Consider the following 17,700-nt stretch of genomic DNA (forward strand, 5'->3'; position numbering starts at 1 on the left):
GAATCTGTGCGTACAATCATAAAAAATGAATACCTGATGTACTCGCAAACTACTATATGCTGTAGTTATAAAAAATGAATCTTGAAGTTAGCTATTTAAAAATAACTTTGAATTCAGTGGAATTCAACCTATTTTTAGTGCCTCCTGAGTGTAGTTTTTTGGAAATAAAGGAAATATGGATTATTATTTTCACATTTCTAGTAATAATTAAACAATTCTGTAAAGTCATAGTAATTTTTTTTAACTTGGAAAACTTAATATTTTAAAATCTTTCCTTCAACTGTGGGGAAACAATACTTTTTATGTGTACTTTTTCAAACTGAATCATTTCTGTGAACTGTGATTTTTTTTTTTTTTTTTTTTGCTGAAAGAGTCCCAAGAATGCCTTAAAATATGAATTAATTCTTTTTCCAGTCTAAAAATTAGAAAGCTTACCTTCATAGCTATGGATAGTTATGGAAACCATATCTATTTTTACCACTTTTCCCTTAAACATCATACGTAATTTAGAAACTAAAATATTTAAAAATAGAAATTTTGTATTGAATATAGAAAGTATTTTATTGGTTGCATTTGTGAAGTCAAATGTTTTATATCTTTCTCAGGATGCTGCTCAGGTATGCCTTTTCCCAACTCCGGTCCACTCAAATTGCTACAGTTCACTGTAGTGCGCAAACTACTTCTCGGCATCTCCTGCAGAAACTGAGCCAGACTTGCATGGTAATCAGTACTAATACTGGTCGAGTGTATAGACCAAAAGACTGTGAGAGACTTGTTCTGTACTTAAAAGATATCAACCTACCCAAGCTTGATAAATGGGGGACCAGTACTTTGGTAGCTTTCCTGCAGCAGGTGGGTCTTATCACTTGAAGTGTTTTGATATAATTGGAAACAATTTAATTTCATTAACTTTTCTTGTAGATAGAAAATCTGCTTTCCTTTTTAGGGCTAGTTTTATCTAGCATGTGTCATGGAAATTAAACTCTTGAAGCATCTCACACTTGTTCCAGGGCTACTTTCTTTGATCTTCCTCCATCTAAAGATTAGTATTACATCAAGATGATATATGACAGAAAGAGTAAAAACAACCTTTACCCTACACCATTTACCTACCCTTTATTCCTAAAAAATGGAGAAAAGCAGAAGCTGGGGATGGTGCTGGAGCTAGGGAAGTTTTTGCTTCATTCTTTTAGGTATGCATTCTTCTGAGAGCAGTTAGACTCGCTCAGTCATGCTTCAGTCACTGTGGAAGATTTTTTTTCTTTATGTGATTTACATCGCATTAGAAACTCTAAATTCTAAATTAGAGCTTAATATACTCATTTTGGTTCACATTTTGCTTTTCTGTATAACTGAAGAATATAATAAAATATTTATAGAAAAAGTATTATCCTTATATTTCTCCTGATTTCTTTCACTTTTTTTTTCTGGCCATACGTGGGCCTCTCACCGCTGTGGCCTCTCCCGTTGCGGAGCACAGGCTTCGGACAGGGGGCGCAGGCCCAGCGGCCATGGCTCACGGGCCCAGCTGCTCCGCAGCATGTGGGATCTTCCCGGAACGGGGCACGAACCCGTGTCCCCTGCATCGGCAGGCGGACTCTCAACCGCTGCGCCACCAGGGAAGCCCTCTTTCACTTTTTTTTTTTTGATAATTGCTGGTGAATTTATACTATCACCTGTATTTTAACATTTATTTGAAAAGCATTTTAAAAATGAGGATAATTCAGCTAACATTAATTGAACACAGAGTCTTTAAAATTAAAAACAAAATTTTTATTGGAGTATAGTTGATTTACAATGTTGTGTTAGTTTCTGCTGTACAGCAAAGTGAATCAGATATACCTATACATATATCTACTATTTTTTAGATTCTTTTCCCATATAGGTCATTATAGAGTATTGAGTAGAGTTCCCTGTGCTATACAGTAGGTCCTTATTAGTTATCTATTTTATACATAGTAGTGTGTATATGTTGATCCCAATCTCCCAGTTTGTCTTCCCCCCATTTTCCAGTAACCATAATCCTCTGATGATGATTGCATTTGGAAACAATTGAATTTTATGCAAAATATATCATGATTAGAAAATCTTAAGCATAAAACACTTAAATATATTTATTTTCAAATAGGTATTGACATATCAAGGATTTTATGATGAAAATTTGGAATGGGTTGGTTTAGAAAATATTCAAATTGTGGCTTCTGTGTCAGCTGGAGGAAGACTGGGAAGACATAAGCTTACTACCAGATTTACTTCTATTGTTCGTCTTTGTGCTGTAGAGTACGTATCATTGTATTAAAAGATTTTTTTGACTTAGGGAGACATACATTGCATTTTATGAAAGGTATATATTAATGATATTACTTCAAAAGGTAGAATATAAAAATAGTCAAACTTAAGCTCTGATGTTAGTTTTTTCCTATCCTTCCTAAACTGTAGGCAGTAATTTAGGGTGATGAAGGCTTTAATCAATGCTTGTTATATATTAGAAACAAAACAACTGCTTTGTATTGTCTCTAAATGTCAATCTCAGGAACCTGAACGGTGGGTTTTAGATTTAAATGTTTTATGGGTTATTTAAAGCAAAAATACAATCAAATTTTATGTAGATAACTAAAAAGAGAATTTAAATTTTAACAAAGTAGAGTTAGGTCATTTAGTGGCTTATAATATTAATCATAACATACCCATCCATCTCCATGGTCCATAATTGTTACATGGAATTGAATTTTATGACGCTAGGTCCTCTATTTTGCCTTACAAAATCTTGTTTTTGTGTTTTCATGCTAAACTGCCCCTGTCTATTAACATTCTTCTTTTAGAAATGTTACAGCAACCAATTAAGCTGTACTGAAATAGATTTTGCTTAGGGAGAAACAGGTTGATTTTATTTGTTGTTTTCTACTTCTGTAGCTCTAAGGTGGATTACTGTTCTTTGTACAGACTATACTTAATTCAAAATACTTTTTCTTAAGCAGAATTTTCCTTTGGCCCTTTCTAAAGAGCAGTGGTCTTTTAAACAATTATGTTTTTAAGTAATTTCATTGGAATCCTCTATTAGAATCCTTAGTATTTGAAAACAGATAATTAGGGATCTGATTTAGTTGAAGTAACAATAGGGTCTGTGAGCCTGGCCTTAGCCGTTGAGTAAACCTTGGAGGTATTTAGGCCTTACAATTTGAAAACCACACAGTTTGAAAACCATTGCTATAACTTAACATTAAAATAATAATTTAGGGGACTTCCCTGGTGGTCCAGTGGTTAAGACTTCGCCTTCCAATGCAGGGGGTGCAGGTTCGATCCCTGGTCAGGGAGCTAAGATCCCACATGCCTCGTGGCCAAAAAACCAAAACATAAAACAGAAGCAATATTGTAACAAGTGCAATAAAGACTTCAAATATGGTCCACATCTAAAAAAATCTTAAAAGAAATAGTAGTTTAGAATGTTGATTTATTTCAACTTCTTATATGCTTTTTTTTAGTTACCCAGAAAGAGAGCAATTACAGACAATTTATGGAGCATATCTGAAACCAGTTCTACATAAAAATCTGAAGAATCATACTATTTGGGGTTCTTCATCAAAAATTTATCTCTTAGCAGGATCTATGGTACAAGTGTATGAACAGGTATATATTCACTTACATTGTAGTTTTCATGTCTATTGGTATTACTCCCAAAGGGCTACCTTTAATCCTGATTTGTGTTGATGCTCAGGCTTTCTTTTCCTGTCGTTTATTATACTTTTCTACTGGAGAGTGACTCTGTGAGGATAGATGTTTGTGTGTGTGTTATTCATTATTGTATCTTCTGGCATAGTTTCTAATAGACACCCAAAAAGTACTGAATGAATAAATCAGTGAGTAGAAGGTCATTCTGCTTTGATTTCAAATTTAGTTTATTTACAGTGGGGTTCATCTTCTTTCCAAAACTAGATCTTTCTCCTGACTTCTATCAGTTTCTGTCTTTCAGGCTTCAAACCCGAGAGTAGTTCTTGATGTTTATTTCTTTCCCTTTATCTGTGAGGAAATGTCTAAAATATTCTGATAAAGTGGGGTGATACTTGAAAATAGGCATTAAGGATGCAGAAGATATTTGAGTACCTTCTCTTTCCAGTGCTAGTCCTAGGGATACAAAGATGACTGAGTCACCATTCCCTAGAAATGCACAGTCTAATGAGGAACCTGATCATATAAATAAACTATTAACGCAGGGTAGTAAGTCTATCAATAACAATATGCACCAGTTACAGAGATAGCATGGAAGAGGGAGTGAATAGCTTTGTTGTGTGTAGTAGATTTTTTTTTAACATCTTTATTGGAGTATATAATTGCTTTACAATGGTGTGTTAGTTTCTGCTTTATAACAAAGTGAATCAGCTATACATATACATATATCCCCATATCGCCTCTCTCTTGCATCTCCCTCCCACCCTCCCTATCCCACCCCTTTAGGTGGTCACAGAGCACTGAGCTGATCTCCCTGTGCTATGCAGCTGCTTCCCACTAGCTATTTTACATTTGGCAGTGTATATATGTCCATGCCACTCTCTCACTTCGTCCCAGCTTACCCTTCCCCCTCCCCATGTTCTCAAGTCCATTCTCTAGGTCTGCATCTTTATTCCTGTCCTGCCCCTAGGTTCTTAAGAACCTTTTTTTTTTTTTAGATTCCATATATATGTGTTAGCATACGGTATTTGTTTTTCTCTTTCTGACTTGCTTCACTCTGTATGACAGACTCTAGGTCCATCCACCTCACTACAAATAACTCAATTTCGTTTCTTTTTATGGCTGAGTAATATTCCATTGTATATTTGTGCCACATCTTCTTTATCCATTCATCTGTCGATGGACACTTAGGTTGCTTCCATGTCCTGGCTATTGTAAATTTTAAGAGGAGATGAAATGTGGTCTAAGGTTTGAAAAATAAAGAGAAATTCACAAAGTGGCTGGAGGTGAAAGAGGGTCTTCTTGGGTAAAGGGAATAGCATGTGAAAGTTATGGAAGTGTTTGTGGAGGATGCTTTTTATAGTATTGGAGTAGAAGTGGGGAAAAATAAAGCTGTGTTTTTCTAAATTAATTCAAATGTTAGGCAGTCAAGGCCAGAATAAGAGCAGTAGCTCCATCCGTAGAGAGGAAGGGAGAGGCTCTTCTCTCGTTGGTTATATGTTGAATTGTGGCCCTTTGATTTGTTAAAAGTTTAATGATTTCTTGAACACAAGATAGCTCTGTGGGTCCCACCATTATAAAATGGGTCTGTCTTACACCCATGAGCACCTTGGAATTATAACTACCATTTTATAAAATTTAGGTTAGCTTTCCTTGAATTCCTTTCTTTAGCAGGGCTTTTTAACCTTTCATTTTATTTTTTCCCATGGACAACCTTTGGCAGTTTGTTGAAGTTTATGAACAACCTCTCTTAGATACTGTTTTTAAATGCATAAAATATAGAATACAAGATAACTGAGGAAATAAGTAATATTGAAATACAGTTCCAGCCACTGGTAGAAATTGACATTCCTATGAATTTAAGGTGACTGAAAAATTTATAGCATGATTATATGTTTAAGAGAGTAGACAGATCATTTACTATATTTTTTTCAGGTGCGGGCCAAATTTACAGTTGATGATTATAGCCACTATTTCTTTACTCCTTGCATCCTTACCCAGTGGGTCCTTGGCTTATTCAGATATGATTTAGAAGGAGGTAAGTTTTGCTTTTATGATTTCAAATCACTTATCTCTCTTTAGAATATCATATTGTGTGTGTGTGTGTGTGTGTGTGTATGTGTGTGTGTATGCTGTATATGTATATTATATTTGTAATAGATAAATGAGTATTGTAATTATAGTATTTTAAAAATTAAAATGTTAATATTAATTTTAAACATGATATTAAACTTATGATATTTTATTATGCTTCCTCTCCTAAAGTATGATTGTCACTATTAAAACTTGATTTGGAAAAAAATGTAATTGTTATCCTTTGTAGCCAAAGCATGTTTAATATGCTCTTGGGGATTGATATTTTTATTGAACAACTAGAAATAATAGAGTTTAATCCTTTAAAGAATCAAAAAAGTTTACCAACTCATTAACAAAATGAACTTTAACTCTTTTTCCCTTTATTCTATTTATCTGACGCCAAAATAATGGTATGTAGATTCTCATTCTCTATTTCTTTCTAATATTATATTGAAACAGACCATTTTTAAATCATTTGAATTTTATTATAATTAAAGAAAATTTTGCCTTTTTTAGGATCCTCAAACCATCCTCTAGCTTACGTATTAGAAATTGTAGCATATGAAGCGCGGCGCTTATTTCGTGACAAAATTGTTGGTGCAAAGGAACTTCATTTATTTGACAGTATTTTAACATCAGTGTTTCAAGGAGACTGGGGCTCAGATGTACTAGACAATATGGCAGGTAATATAGTTACAGAGTTTATGTAAATATATAAAAGTTATGAGCACTTCCAATTTTTTTCTTACTAACAGCATGATTTCATATATCTAAACAAATGAAAACTTTGGATAATTTATATATGTATTACTGAATCACTTTGCTGTAGAGTAGAAATTAATACAGCATTTTAAATCAACTATACTTCAGTAAAATTAATTAAAACAAAAACGCTAAAACTTTGGATAATTTTAATGTTTTTACCGTAAGAGGCTGCTCCGTCTTCTTTGCTAGATTTCAATAATTATGTTCCAAACAAAATATGATGACGATAATTGTTTTCTTGGAAACGGTTGTTCAGACCGTAATGTTTAACATTTGCAATTCAAAACTGTATTTCCTGAAAGACTTTTACTAATAAAAATAGCCATATATGTGTGATATTTAAACATCATAGTGAAAATCCATATTTGATTATAATGAACTTTCGCTTGAGAAAGTGACTCATTCCTGTCACTACTCATAACGTCATTAGCACAGAACTTCTTATGTATCCTCTTATCAGCTTCACCCATTATTATGATAAACAAAGCATAGCACCAGTCAAAGGAGCTATGTTGCATTTGCAACTATTACTGCTTAATGACCAATTTACATTATGAAATGCTGTGGGAGTGATGCATATAAAATGAAAATCAACATGTTGAAAAGGCCTTTGACAGAGGATGACTGTAATATGGAACTCTTTCCTAATAAAACTTCTTTCAAGCTACAAAATGAATTTCTATTCTATTAGAGTGTAAGGCAAGCCTTCAAAAATATTTCATATAATACATTATGTTGTATCTTTCTAGATTTGATATTGGTTCCAGGGTCATAATGACGTAAGCCAAGGGGAGTCTTGAAGGTGAAAAGGATACTAAGATTGATAGAAGGAATTTTCTAGGTGCTGCTTGAGTTTTAGAATCAGGAAATAAGTTCAAAACAACCTAAGACAGGATGAAATGCTGAGAGAAGCCTGTTAATAGTTCAAAATTGGCTTGATTTTGAGTGAAGTTTTATGTCATTGTGGCGTGTAGTTTTCATGGCTTAGCATGGAGAGGCTCTTGTTCTAAAATGCTGCCATGTTTCTCAGTCTAAAAATTGAGTTAATAGTGTCTCGTCTTGCAAAGAAAGTGACATATCCTTTGGGCATTAGATAGTATCAGTGTCTTATCTGAATTCTCTAGAATTTGGTATCTTTTAGAGTCTCCTGTGTAGGACTCAATAATATTTTTTTCTCAGTATTTTACTTTTTAATGAAGGGTTGCATTTAAAAAAAAATACAGGCTTGATTGATATATGTTAGATCCAGGCAAATATGATTTTCACATAGTAGAATATTAAGAAAAATTATTAAGAAAAATTTTGGATGCTTAAAAATTTTAAGTATCCAAAATTAAAAATTTAATTTTGGATACTGAAAAATAAACTAGATACATTCTTGTGCTTAAGAAACTTGTAATCTAATGGCAGATACAGATGTGAAAGTCCTTGCTTACAATGATAACTATTGCTAATATGTTTAGGTGCCACAAAGATTTATGCAAATAGATGGTTAAACTGGTAAATACAATAGAGCATGAAGTGTTTTACAATTAATATAACTTTTCTGAATATATTTGGGATAAATGTTGGATATTAGGGGTGTAGAAGAGTAGAGACTAATTCCTTTTTGAGGAAGTTACTTTGAAATTTTTTATTTTGAGATAATTGTTGATTCACGTACAGTTGTAAGAACTAACAGAGAGAGAGCACATGTACTTTTTACTTGTTTTCTTTCAACTCTGGCAAAAATAGTGTAATATCACAACCAGGATATTGACATTGATACAGTTAAAATGGATCAACACCTCTTCCATCCCCTGGAAACCACCCATCTTTTCTGTGTTCAATTTTGTCATTTCAACAATCTTATTTTCAATCAGAATAATTCTCTGGAGATATATGCAGGTTCTTGAGTGTTTCAGTAGTTTGTTCCTTTTTATTGCTGAGTAGGTATTATATTTAGACATGCTACCATTTCTTTCACCATTTACTTGTGGAAGGGCATCTGAGTTGTTTTCAGTTTTTGGCTATTAAGAGGAAAGCTGCTGTAGGCATTTATGTGCAGGTTTTTGTGTGGAGATTTTTGTTTCTCTGAGATAAATGCTCAGGAGTGCAGTTGCAGGGTTGAATGGTACTTGTATGCTTAGTTCAAAAAAAAACACCTGCCACACTGTTGTCTAGAGTAGCTGTATTTCAGTTTACATTTCCATCAGCAGTTTACATTTCCATCAGCAATTTACGAGTGATCCAGGTGCTCCACATCTGTGCCAGCATTGGGTGTTGTCAGTATTTTCTTATTTTAGCCATTCTGATAAGTGTGTACTGATATGTCATATTGGTTTTATTTTGCATCTTGCTGACAGCTAATGAAGTTGAACATCTTTTCATATGATTAACTGTCTTCTGTCTGTGCTCTTCAGTGAAATGTCTCTGTGTCTTTTGCCCATTTTCTAATTGGATTTTAGTTTTTAGAGTTCTTTCTGTATTTTAGATACTATTCTTTTGTCACATATGTGGTTAGCAAATATATTCTCCCACTGTGTAACTTGTCTTTTCATCTTCTTAATAGAGTCTTTCACAGATTAAAAAAGGTTTTAATTTTATGAAGCTCAGTTTATTAATTTTTCTTTTTAAGGATTTTTTGGTGTCAAGTTTAAGAACTCTGTCTAGTCCTAGATTTTGAAGATTTTCTCCACCTTTTTTTCCTAAATATTTTATAGTTTTATGTTTTAAGTCAGTGGTCCATTTTGAGTGAATTTCTGTGTAAAGAGTGAGACTTAGGTCACGGTTCATTTCTTTGCCTATGGTTGTCCACTTGTTCCAGCACCACTTGTTAAATAGGCTACCCTTCTGCCTTGAATTGCTTTTGCACATTAGTCAAAAATTAATTGTGTAACTCTGTTTCTGGGTTCCTGATTCTGTTCCATTGATGTATATGTCCTTCTGCCAGTACCACACTGAGTTGATTGCTGTAGCTGTATAATAAGTCTTAAAATTCGATTGACTGATTCCTTCTTCTTTAAAATTGTTTTAGCTATTTGCCTTTCCATATAAATTTTAGAATAATCTTGTATATATAAACAATGTTGCTGAGATTGTGGTAGGAATTGTATTAGTTCTGTGTATTGGTTTGGGAAGAATTGACCTCTTTATTATGTTGATTTTTCCAATCCATAAACATAATATATTTGTCCATTTATTTAGATACTCTTTGCTTTTTTTCATCAGTGTTGTATAGTTTTCAGCATAAGTCCTATAAGGTATTTTGTTAGATTAACACCTAAGACTTTAATTTTTTGGAGCAATTACAGGAAATCAAACTGTATCTTAAAGGATACAATTAAGTGAAGAAGAGGGGAAGGGCATTCCAGACAAAGGAAAAAGCATATGCAAAGAATCAAAGGTTTGAGAAAACTGGGGTATATATTGGAGTACAGAGGGAGATAAGAGATTCAAGCAGTCAGTGGAGCCAAATTGAAGCCAAATTGCAAAGGACCCTGATTAGGAAAAGTTTTTTTTTTAAGGTAGTGGGAAGCTATATGTGATATTGGAGTGCAGTGGTACTATCAGATTTTGTTTTTGTGTTTGTTACTCTAGTAGCAGTGAGGATATATTTGATGGGGTAGAGGCTTGTAGCAGGGATATGAGGTAAGAGGATGCTGCAATAGTCCAGCTGAGAAATGATGAGACATGAAGATAACGAGTTCAGTTTTATGCATGTGTTTGAATGTTTACAAGCTTTTTGAGTGTCTTTTGGGAAACTACATAAAGTTTATCAGTTCTGTGAGGGCAGAAATTATGTTTGTCTTATTCATTACTTATCTCTAACAGGAAGAACGATGTTTAAATACAGGTCTGTGATAGATAAGTGTTTAATGAATGAATGCATGAGTTATATGTCATTAAGCAATTCGAAATATGGGACTAGACTAGAGCTGGGAGACTTGCCTAGAGATACGTAGTGAATCGGTTTTTGGTGTATATTTAGATAGTTGATAATCTAATCCACAGAATAAGATTAAATAATTCCAGGGGAGTATTTAGAATTAAAGCATAATAGGCTGAATTTGGATCCCAGTGAAAATAAAAATATAAGGGATAACACATGCCACAGAGCGGCTGGGCCCGTGAGCCATGGCCGCTGAGCCTGCGCGTCCGGAGCCCATGCTCCACAATGGGAGAGGCCACAGCAGTGAGAGGCCCGCGTACTGCAAAAAAAAAAAAAAAATATATATATATATATATATATATAAGGGATAAATAGAAAACTGAAAAGGAGTAGTGGTTGTGGCTTGATGAGCACGGTAATATAGATTCAAGGAAAAAAGCTCCATTAAGGAGATGCACACAAGTCATGTTGGGATAATGACTACAACGAAGGTTTGGATTTCGCAATTAGGGTAGCATTGTTGTTCCCAAATAAGAGTTTAGTATAGTGGTTTTGGCAAGTAGAAGATAATGTGAGAAATATGATGGAGAAGGAAAGAAGAACATGAGGTAGCTTGGGGTCTAGGGAAGGTTTGCTGAGCGCAGCATATGACAAGGAGGATACTGATGGAACAGTCTCCCAGAGGAATTGGGAGGCGAAAGCTTCAATAGAATGGTGAACAGATTTTCCTTGTGTGGTAACAGGAACACTGCTATAGATAAATTTAAGGGAAGTTTGTGGGATTTTTATTTTCTAATTAAAATTTGGTTAATTTTTCTTTTATTTTAGAAGTCAGGGCTCTTGATGACATTAGTAAATCTGTGTTCTTTTTCAAGAATAATTTTGAGATTGTTTTATTTATTTGCCAATTCAAAGTAATTAATCTTTGCCTTTCTGGGGATGTTCTTATTTGGACTAATTAAGTTAAAAACAGTTTAGTGTGAAGTATATCTACTGATGCTCCCATTATGATTAACACACATAAAACAAAAATATCTTTCATTTCTACAGATAATTTCTATGTTACATGGGGAGCTCGACATAATTCAGGAATAAGGTCAGCCCCAGGACAACCTTTGCCTCCACATGGAAAACCACTTGGAAAACTAAATTCTGCAGATCTTAAGGATGTTATTAAAAAGGTATAATATGAATAATGAATTTGAATTGGGATTTGGTTATGATTAAAGCCATTTTCAAAATATTTATTGTAAGTTTTTTGAAGGCATGAAGTGAAAGATCTTAGAATAGGCAAAACCGGTTTGTATCTTTTGGAATTTAGCCCAGTGTGGCAGATCTAAGTAGGTGCACATGCACTTACACAGATTAGTGTAAAATTGCTAGGATACATGCTGGAAAAAGGTATCTGAGGTTGGAACTATTAAAAAGGCTTAATATTAATTGGGAAATATAACTGCTAATATTATATTAACAGTTAATATAATATTAACTTTTCATTCTAGAGCAGTGGTCTCAAACTTTAGTGAACATTAGAATCACTTTGAGAACCAGAAAATATTGATGGCTGGGTCCCATCCGGAGAAATCTGAATTCAGTAGGTACTTATCTGAATCTGAAAACAATCAGAAGAGAATCCAAATTTCTGAGACACTTCCAAATGATGTTGATGCTGCTGGTTCACTGAAACTTTTAGTAGCACTGTCCTATGGAGTTTTTTTTGTTTGTTTTGTTTTTGAGATTAATTATAATAAGAAGAAACAGTATTATATATGATTACTTTAAAAATTAATATTTATAGTGGAAGTTAGTATGGATTTTATATCAAGAAAAGTCTTTCATGGTCTAGTAAATTTATTTGTTTGCCTGGAATGGATATTGAAAAGTTTGGGAATGTGCGAAAGTTGTTAAATATGCGAAAGCTGTCCTTTCTCTCTTTCTTCACTCTATCACATAGCTCCTGGCAGGGCATGCTACCTCTCTGTGGGCTTTTGGTTCATTGCTGAGCTGTGTGTAAGAACAAGAGTTCACAAAATATCTTTAGGCAGTACGTTTTGAGAGTTTGGGGATTGTTTTATAGTCTGTGCACACTGATTTGATGTGTAACAAGTGGTAAAAATTTGAGAGCTTTTGAAGTCTTTATAATTAACCTGCTATCTTACACTGCTTTTTACTAGTTATATTAATGGTGTTCAAAAGTAACTGACTGTTGTGGACCCGTGAACTTGTTTGACATCATGTAAATTTTTCCTTACAAAGTGCCATAAAGCTGGATTACTGGATAGATAAAAGAGTGTGAAACAACATGAATATACTTAACCCCTTTTCTTGAGGGCACCAAAAATATAATCTCTTAATCTAGATAACATTTTATTATGTAATTTGGACTTATATTAATTATATAATACGCTTTGTGATCTTTTGAAGGGTCTTATTCATTATGGACGAGATAACCAGAATTTAGATATTTTACTTTTCCAAGAAGTCCTGGAATATGTGTCTAGGATAGACAGAGTGCTGAGTTTTCCTGGAGGTTCACTTCTGTTAGCCGGATGCAGTGGTGTAGGTCGTCGGACCATCACTTCTTTAGTCAGTCATATGCATGGAGCAGTGCTGTTTTCACCAAAGATTTCCAGGGGATATGAACTGAAGCAGTTCAAAAATGATCTCAAACATGTGAGTGACTCACAGTCTTTTGTTTTATTTGGTTTTAAATCACAGTTAGTTATTCTAAAAGCCTTTAAAGACCTTTAAATCTCTGATATGCAACATAGTCTTTATTTTAATTTTGATGATTGTTTTCTCCATAATTGTTACAAAATTATGTTTTTAGCTCTCAGCACCCCAGATTATGGGATGTTATATGGATAGGTAAGATAAACAAAAAGATGGCATTTAGGACATATGTAGGTGTATTTAAAAATTATCCTCTAGCTTTTAATGTCTTAGATGTAAAATAATTAAATTTCCTCCCAGTAGTATTTGTTTATGAACTGGATTTACTTTCCAAACTATATGGCTAAATTTTGATTATTCAGTGGATTTACTTTCTAGACTATATGGCTAAATTTTGATTACTCAAATATCAATCAATAAAAACAACTTAGTTTACATACAGAATGAAAGTTTTTACCTGTGCCAAAAATATTTAATGTGTACCAAAATGTGTTTTCTTATTGTGCAGGTGCTACATCTTGCAGGTATTGAAGCACAACAAGTAGTTTTACTTCTTGAGGATTATCAGTTTGTACATCCTACATTTTTGGAGATGATCAATAGCCTTTTGTCTTCAGGCAAGTAAATGGGTTCTATTTAAAGAAAATAAAAGTAATGTAAAAATTATTCAAGTAAAGTGATCTTATATAAAATTATGTTTCAGAGAACACTTGGCATAGCTTTTATTAAGGTGACATGGGATTAAACATTAAACATGCTCAGAGCAGGAGAACTGAGAAACCCTGTTTTTATAAAACCAAGAGATTGTGGAATTATATAAAAATGATGATTAAATATTGAATATTGATGAATATACTGAAAAATTGGCCCTCTTAACACACTTTTGGTGGGACTATTATAAGTTATAACCTTTTAGGAAAGTTATCAACCAGTACTTATTTAAAAAATGTGTTATACTGGGCTTCCCTGGTGGCGCAGTGGTTAAGAATCTGCCTGCTCGGGCGTGCCTGGTGGTGCAGTGGTTGAGAGTCTGCCTGCCGATGCAGGGGACGCGGGTTCGTGCTCCGGTCCGGGAGGATCCCACATGCCGTGGAGCGGCTGGGCCCGTGAGCCATGGCCACTGAGCCTGCACGTCCGGGGCCTGTGTTCCGCAACGGGAGAGGCCACAACAGTGAGAGGCCCGTGTACCGCAAGAAAAAAAAAAAAAAAATCCGCCTGCTAATTCAGGGGACACGGGTTCAAGCCCTGGTCTAGGAAGATCCCACATGCCGTGGATCACCTAAGCCCGTGCGTCCCAACTACTGAGCCTGCTCTCTAGAGCCCTTGAGCCACAACTACTGAAGCCTGCGCGCCTAGAACCTGTGCTTCACAACAAGAAAAGCCACCGCAGAATAGCCCCTGCTCCCTGCAACTAAAGGAAGCCTGCCGCACAGCAACGAAGACCCAATACAGCTAAAAATAAAGAAATAAATAAATTTTAAAAATGTGTTATACCCTTTGATACAGAAATTATATTATGTGTAGAAATTTAACCTATAGAAATAAAAGAACTAGTATGTAAGGAAATATGTAGTATAATTTGTAATAAAAATTTGATAGAACCTCACTGTCCATCATTAATGGAATAATTGAATAATTATAATATGGCCTTAAATGTGGTTATGTAATAGCAGATATATTTCAGATATATGAGGTCTCATATTTCTCGAATTGTGTTGTACTCTTTTTGCCTCTGGCGCCACCTGACCTTTTTGGTGATTTCCTGAGGAGAATACCTGCAATTTCCTGCAATTCTTCCTTTTCTGAAGAATTTATGAAGTTTATTATAATCTCCTTATAATGCATAACCACTGTTAGTAGAATTGGTATGAGGTAGCTTCGTTTTAAACTTGGACTAAGTATTTTGGTACTTAAGTACAAAGTAAACCTTGTTAAAAACTAGTTTCAACTATATGAATTGTTCCATTCTATTTCACCCGAGGACAAAATTTGCATGATGCTCATGTTCCACTCAGGTTTTAATAAATACTTGTTTTGTATCCTGCTAGGTAGACTCTGGGATAAAATAGTTTTTTTTTTTTTTTTTTCAGAAGTTAACAGCTTTGGTTGAAGGAAACATTTATAAAGTGAGGTATCTACACTTTAGTGCCCAAATGAGAAAGACTCTAGTTACACAAGTGGTAGGTCAATTTCTGTCAAAGTGAAGGGAAATGGTATAGTGAAAGTGGTATGTCTTGAGCAAGCTTGAAGTGTTTGCGGCCCTTTTTATAAATAATCTCTTCTGATTTTTAAGGTGCACATTCCTGCATATTGCTTAAATTGTCACTAGATGGAGACCTTGTTCATTTTGGCTGAGATAAACTTGTAGGCCAGATATATACAGGGTTTTTGTATTTTTGTTTTGGTTTTAATTTCTGAAAGCAAACATCCAGATAAGCATTAACCCAGTAATTATTTTTATTGTAAGATAAATTGGTCTTTTTATCAAGATATAATAGCAAAAATCATAAATAAAGCTAAATTTTGGTAAAGTTAAATTTTGACAACGTTTTTGGCAAAAAAAGTATTTGAAAAATACTTTCAGAGAAAGTACTCAATAGGCCTTTTTGTCTCTTTTTTGTATTTCAAATTCTTGTTCCCTATAGAATATGTAAATAGAGCTAGCTTTCTTTACCAAATTTAAGAAATCAAGGGTATCTCGGTATGGCTGAAATTTAGAGGAAGACATAGAGCACATTTATGTGTGTATGCATTTGAATATGTACCTCATTGGTGGTTGGGGAGCAGTCTGGTACCTCTGAGATTAACCTAAAGAAAAGTAGGGATTCAAACTATGTTGGGCTCTACATGAATGCAGCAAAAGAATTTTCATTTAATCTTACAGTTTCTTGTGAATTACAAATATGTTGGTTTAACAAATATTTATTAAATAACTGGATTTATGGTGGTGAACAAGACAAGCTTCAAACCCTCCTTCAAATTCTTATAGTCTTAATCACCTTTGATTTGACTTTCATCATTCTGTTGTATAGTAGCAGGCCATGACTAGTTCTCCTGATTTCTAGTACAAGTTCATTCATTCATTTGATAATTCATTTTTCATTTATTTAACAAATATTTATGTTTTAGATACTTGCTAAGAATGCCCTAAGGTTAATATTGATCATGATCAAATATTCGCCCTCCGGGAATTCAGAATCTAATTGGGCAGGAAAGGGAAGTAATTCATTCATTATTAAATCATGTGGTAAATGCTAAACAGTGATGTTTGGATACTATACACAAGAGAAAAGAATGCTTTACCTAGCATGTGGGTATTCAGGAAAGTCTCATGGACATAGCAGTTGACAAAGTAGTGTCTTGAGGGATAAACAATAATATTAGGGGAAGATAAGGGGCAGAGGAAGACTGTGGGTATAATATTCCAGGAAGAGGGAGTATTTCATTAAATTTTTGGAACACAAAGAAGTTCATTGAGGCTAGAATACAAGGTCTTGTGGGGTTGGGGTAGAGAAGGACTTGGAAAAGCAGATAGATGGCTAGATTATGAACTGTCTTTAATGGTTTGCTTAATCAACTGAAGGCTATAGATGTAGATTTGTGAATAATATAGAGGGTGATAGGGTTTGTTTATTTTTGAAAACAAAGCTTGAATAACATCAGATTATTTGATTACAAAAATAGAAGAAGCATTGTGTGTGTAAAATGTGTTTTGAATTAGTGTAATGCAGGTAAAACTCAAAAGAAATGTAATGTTCTGTAGGTGAAGTTCCTGGACTCTACACTCTTGAAGAATTAGAGCCCTTGCTGTTGCCTCTTAAAGATCAGGCTTCACAGGATGGTTTTTTTGGACCAGTCTTCAATTACTTCACATATAGTAAGTGCCATAGAATTCGTTAATCAATTTAAACTATGTTTCATATGAAATAAATACCATTTAATTTGCATTATTTTCTCATTAGCAAATAAGTAGCATAAAGGCTAACCTATAATAAAAACAAGTTAGCAAAATTTTAGTGAAAGGGAAGGGTGAAAGTATGGTAATGTTCTTTGGAATATTTACTTTGTTGCCTTTGTTTTCATGTGGTGAAATTTGTGCTTTAGTACCTCCTATGTTAGAGAATTATTGAACTATTTAGATTGTGCCAGACTCTGTAGTGTTATTTTTTTGGAACTAAAGAAAGTTTGATTACTGCAGAAGTAGTTTCATGTGCACTGTAGATATCTAAAATTGATAAACAAAAAATAAGGCAATGATGGCAGCACCCAGACATGACTATTACATTGATCTTTATTTTTCTAAAGGAACATTTATTATTGATGAAATAGAGACAGTTGTTAAAGAGCTACCCTCCCTTCTGTCCACTTCAAGTTTACAGGGAAATTCTACTACACCTTTAAGAAACAGATCATCTCAATGCTATTTTAAACTGTTTCAGAACATAGAAAATAAAGGAAAGTGTCCAACATAGAAAATAAAGGAAAGTGTCCAAAATCCTTTTTACAAAGGGAAAATGATATTGTCATTGAAAGAAGGAAAAGGTATTTCTCCTAAAAGAAAACCAGAGATCAGTTTTGCTTGTGAATAATGAAACAAAAATCCTTGAAAGAAAAATTACAAAATAGAATCCAGTGTCATGTTTGAAAAG

General features: G+C 34.0%; 1 protein-coding gene across 1 annotated transcript in view; it reads left to right on the forward strand.

The window, feature by feature from the left end:
- The window catches only part of DYNC2H1 (dynein cytoplasmic 2 heavy chain 1), a 364,877-nt gene that overhangs the window by 92,427 nt on the left and 254,750 nt on the right, over positions 1-17,700 (forward strand). The window contains exons 43-51 of the mRNA XM_022560560.2: positions 606-852; positions 2,129-2,280; positions 3,483-3,627; positions 5,602-5,704; positions 6,259-6,426; positions 11,429-11,559; positions 12,803-13,051; positions 13,560-13,668; positions 16,815-16,928. Coding sequence (XP_022416268.1) covers positions 606-852; positions 2,129-2,280; positions 3,483-3,627; positions 5,602-5,704; positions 6,259-6,426; positions 11,429-11,559; positions 12,803-13,051; positions 13,560-13,668; positions 16,815-16,928 — 1,418 coding nt within the window. The remainder of the gene's footprint in view (positions 1-605; positions 853-2,128; positions 2,281-3,482; positions 3,628-5,601; positions 5,705-6,258; positions 6,427-11,428; positions 11,560-12,802; positions 13,052-13,559; positions 13,669-16,814; positions 16,929-17,700) is intronic.

This window comes from Delphinapterus leucas, chromosome 7 (assembly GCF_059928025.1).
Source record: "Delphinapterus leucas isolate spDelLeu-1000000601 "Yukka" chromosome 7, BTC_Dleu_Yukka2, whole genome shotgun sequence".
NCBI classification, from domain to species: Eukaryota; Metazoa; Chordata; class Mammalia; order Artiodactyla; family Monodontidae; genus Delphinapterus; species Delphinapterus leucas.